Source organism: Austrofundulus limnaeus, unplaced genomic scaffold, assembly GCF_001266775.1.
Source record: "Austrofundulus limnaeus strain Quisiro unplaced genomic scaffold, Austrofundulus_limnaeus-1.0 Scaffold168, whole genome shotgun sequence".
Lineage (NCBI taxonomy): Eukaryota > Metazoa > Chordata > Actinopteri > Cyprinodontiformes > Rivulidae > Austrofundulus > Austrofundulus limnaeus.
In genome coordinates, this window is record NW_013952570.1 from 673,488 (window position 1) to 677,018 (window position 3,531).

The window sequence follows — 3,531 nt, forward strand, 5'->3', positions numbered from 1 at the left end:
TATATATATATTACCAAATGCTTCTCACAGCTATTTGTTTGGATTTTAAATTAAAAATTTGGCTAAAATTGTCGCTAAATGTTTTTTTTCTTTTTGTGTTTATGGTGATATTAGTCTTGAATGTCATTTCAAGAGGTCTTTAAACGTCTTTAATTTAACTTGCCTTAAGCTGTAGGAACCCTGAAATAGAACAGACTTTGGGCTGAATTCACACTGATTTGCTAAGAAAATAAAGTTTGAGCTTGTTTGAACTCTGCTTGCGTTGAGAGGAAAAAAGTTGATCAAACTTCAGTGTGAAGTGGTGACAAAATCTTAATGCGCTGAGAAAATAAATAAAATAATAATAAAACAACTCCCAAAGGAGTTTTGCTCTAATGTCCAATTAGTTTTTTTTTTTTTCTTGTTTTGATGATCTGGGATCAAATGATTTTTGTTATGAAGTGTGGAAAATCCTCTAAGAATGCTTAAACAGATTTCTTCCAACAGAGTTCATCTTTAAAATTCTTTGAAAAATACTGTTTCGTGAGCTGGGTGTTTCAGCTCATCCAGAGATCCTCCTGAAGCACGAGCTGTTTGTGTGATTCTGTCGGACAGGAGAGACAAGACTTTAATGACCAAAAACCTCATTAAGTGTCTTGTTTTCTTCTCAGGACGAGCTGAGGCGGGACTTGGCCAGGCTGCAGAGAGAAAAGGAGAAAGCCCGAACKGCCATCGCCCAGGCCGCTGCAGCGACCATCAAGGCGGCGGCGTCCTCCCACCTTCCTCACTCTGCACATTCCTCCCACGGCACACACGCACCATCCCATAAACGTCCACGAGAAGACGAGAAAGACAGGGACAAAAACCGAGACCGACATCACGACAARAGCAAGAAACGGGACAAGGACAGAGACCGACACAGAGACAGAGATAAAGAAAGAGAGCGAGATAGGGACAGGGAGAGAGACAAACATCGGGACAGAGAGCGAGACAAAGACAAGGAAAGGGATGGAGACCAGGAGCGAGATCCCAGCTTATTGAAGCACAAGAAGAAGAAGAAGAAGCTGTCTTCTACCTCAAAGGATCACAAGAAGGACACCAAGCTGTACTGTATCTGCAAAACGCCGTACGACGAGTCAAAGTGAGACCTTTCTTTCATCTTTCTGCTGATTCAAACGTGACRTCAGCTCCTCTCAATCGCTGTGAAAACCTGATGTTTGTCTCGCAGGTTTTACATCGGCTGCGACCTGTGCTCCAACTGGTTCCACGGAGCGTGTGTCGGCATCACAGAGAAGGAGGCCAAGAAGTTAGAGGACTTTGTGTGCAGCGACTGTAAGCGTGGTCAGCAGGCAGGCAGCAGCGAGGAGCTCTACTGCATTTGTCGGACACCTTATGATGAATCACAGTAGGGCTTTTTCTACATCGTCAGCTCTGAGTCAAATTGTTCCAGCTCGTTGTCAAACCCTGCAGTCTGAACATTTGAACCGGTTGATCTGACCATCCCTCCAACCCTCTCCCACAGGTTCTACATAGGCTGTGATCGCTGCCAGAACTGGTACCACGGGCGCTGTGTGGGCATCCTGCAGAGCGAGGCCAATCACATCGACGTGTACGTTTGTCCACAGTGTCAGTCCACAGAAGACGCCATGACTGTCCTGTCTCCACTCACTGACAAAGACTACGAGGGGCTGAAAAGAATATTACGCTCGTTACAGGTACAACACCACTGTGTGTATGACTGCATATTAATATCATTGTTATAGCTGTAGTTCAGGCTATGTACTATCAATATAAATAAATAAACAGATTAAATATTTAAAGGTTTGTAGTCTTATATATAGGTACTTGGATCTGGGGTTCAGAAGTCCTTGTCTATGGGAGAAATCCCAGATGCAGCTGTGTAGGAAGGCAGGGCCAGGTTAGGGTCAGGTATGGACTGTGTGGTTAGGTTTAAGGTAAAGGGTCAGGTTAGGCTATAAAAATGGAAAATGAATGGAAGGCAATGCAAGGTCCCCACGGGGATAGAAAAACTATGTGTGTGTGTGTGTGTGTGTGTGTATGTGTAAAACCCCATTTAAAAAAAAAGTGTTCTTAGGTCCAATCTCAGACCTAATCTGTGTTAAATTGTGTACCAATTCTGCATTGTTTCAGTCTCACAAAATGGCCTGGCCGTTTCTCGAACCAGTGGATCCTCACGACGCTCCAGATTATTATCGTGTCATTAAAGAGCCGATGGGTAAGAGCTGTTATTCTCTCAGCACAGTTTCAGAAACGTGTGGCTATGAAATTATATAATTTAAAATATCCATTGTGTGCCTTTTTAATGTAGGTATTGTGCCCTGCCATAGTCTGTTGATACAGTTGTTTTATAATGCCTGGTGTTGTTCTGTCCCTCTTAGACTTTTCCACCATGGAAACCCGTTTGCAGAAGCGACATTACCAGAAGCTCACAGAGTTTGTGGCAGACGTGACCAAAATCTTCGATAACTGCCGCTACTACAACCCCAACGACACACCCTTCTTTCAGTGCGCCGAGGTGCTCGAAGCCTTCTTTGTACAGAAACTAAAAGGCTTTAAAGCGAGCAGGTAAGTGCTGCAGCTCATCATTTTTATGTTTCAACAAACTATTAAGCTTTTCCAGGCTTACTCAGAAAGACTGTTATGTCTGTTTTTCTTTTATGCATTTATGGCTGCCTCTCACTTTGCACTACTAGCATGTGTTTTGTAGCTGTATTTTTCATTAGAGTGTGCTGTACTGTAGACTACACTGTGTTTCATGTGCTGTTCTATGTAAACTCGTGTTCRTTGTCTCAATGAGCCCAACACTACGTTCACACTGCAGGTTTTAATGTTCAAATCTGATTTTTTTTTTTATGTGGTCGTTCACATTATAATTTACCTGCGAGCTCCAGCAACAGTTGTGATCCTGATGTGACCTGTTTGCACAGAATAGTCCGCTTTAATCGAACACTAGTTTGTTTGTCAAGAAAGTCCAGTTGGTTTGGGGAGGTGTGAATGTGTAGTCAAACCAAATCCAGTTTAAAATGTTACAAAAGTTGCAATTTTGGTCCCTAGTTGAACTGTGTCTACCAGACTATCAGGTGTGAAAACAGTCTTAGTCATCCAGGACATGGCACATCAAAAATGTAAGWAACTGGACCTGACGCCTGGTTCTCCCGGTGAGAGTTTAAAATTGTCGGCTGATTTTCAAAACCTGAGAGACGCCGCACATGACATAAAAAAAAATTATACCTATAACAGGTTAATATCAATATCTGATGGATCCATATACCACTACCTCCTTGATATAAAGGTTAGACGAAATGCGGCGTGACTTCTTTGAAAAACATCAGATGTGTTTTTGATTTAGTACCATAGGTTAAAAAACATCACATTAGTCATGTTCAAAGTGTCATAAAAAAAATCAGATTTGGTCACTTTTGTCTGCAGTGTGAACATAGCCTTAGCGTCATGTTACATCACTGTAACACTTGTGTGTGTGTGTGTGTGTGTGTGTGTGTGTGTGTGTGTGTGTGTGTGTGTGTGTGTGTG

General features: G+C 42.5%; 1 protein-coding gene across 3 annotated transcripts in view; it reads left to right on the forward strand.

Annotated features, from left to right (window-relative positions):
- The window catches only part of LOC106523872 (nucleosome-remodeling factor subunit BPTF), a 25,156-nt gene that overhangs the window by 19,985 nt on the left and 1,640 nt on the right, over positions 1-3,531 (forward strand). For all 3 annotated transcript variants that reach the window (XM_014017443.1, XM_014017445.1, XM_014017444.1), the window contains exons 26-30: positions 651-1,120; positions 1,208-1,384; positions 1,502-1,694; positions 2,131-2,215; positions 2,379-2,565. In XM_014017443.1, the coding sequence (XP_013872897.1) occupies positions 651-1,120; positions 1,208-1,384; positions 1,502-1,694; positions 2,131-2,215; positions 2,379-2,565 (1,112 nt within the window). The remainder of the gene's footprint in view (positions 1-650; positions 1,121-1,207; positions 1,385-1,501; positions 1,695-2,130; positions 2,216-2,378; positions 2,566-3,531) is intronic.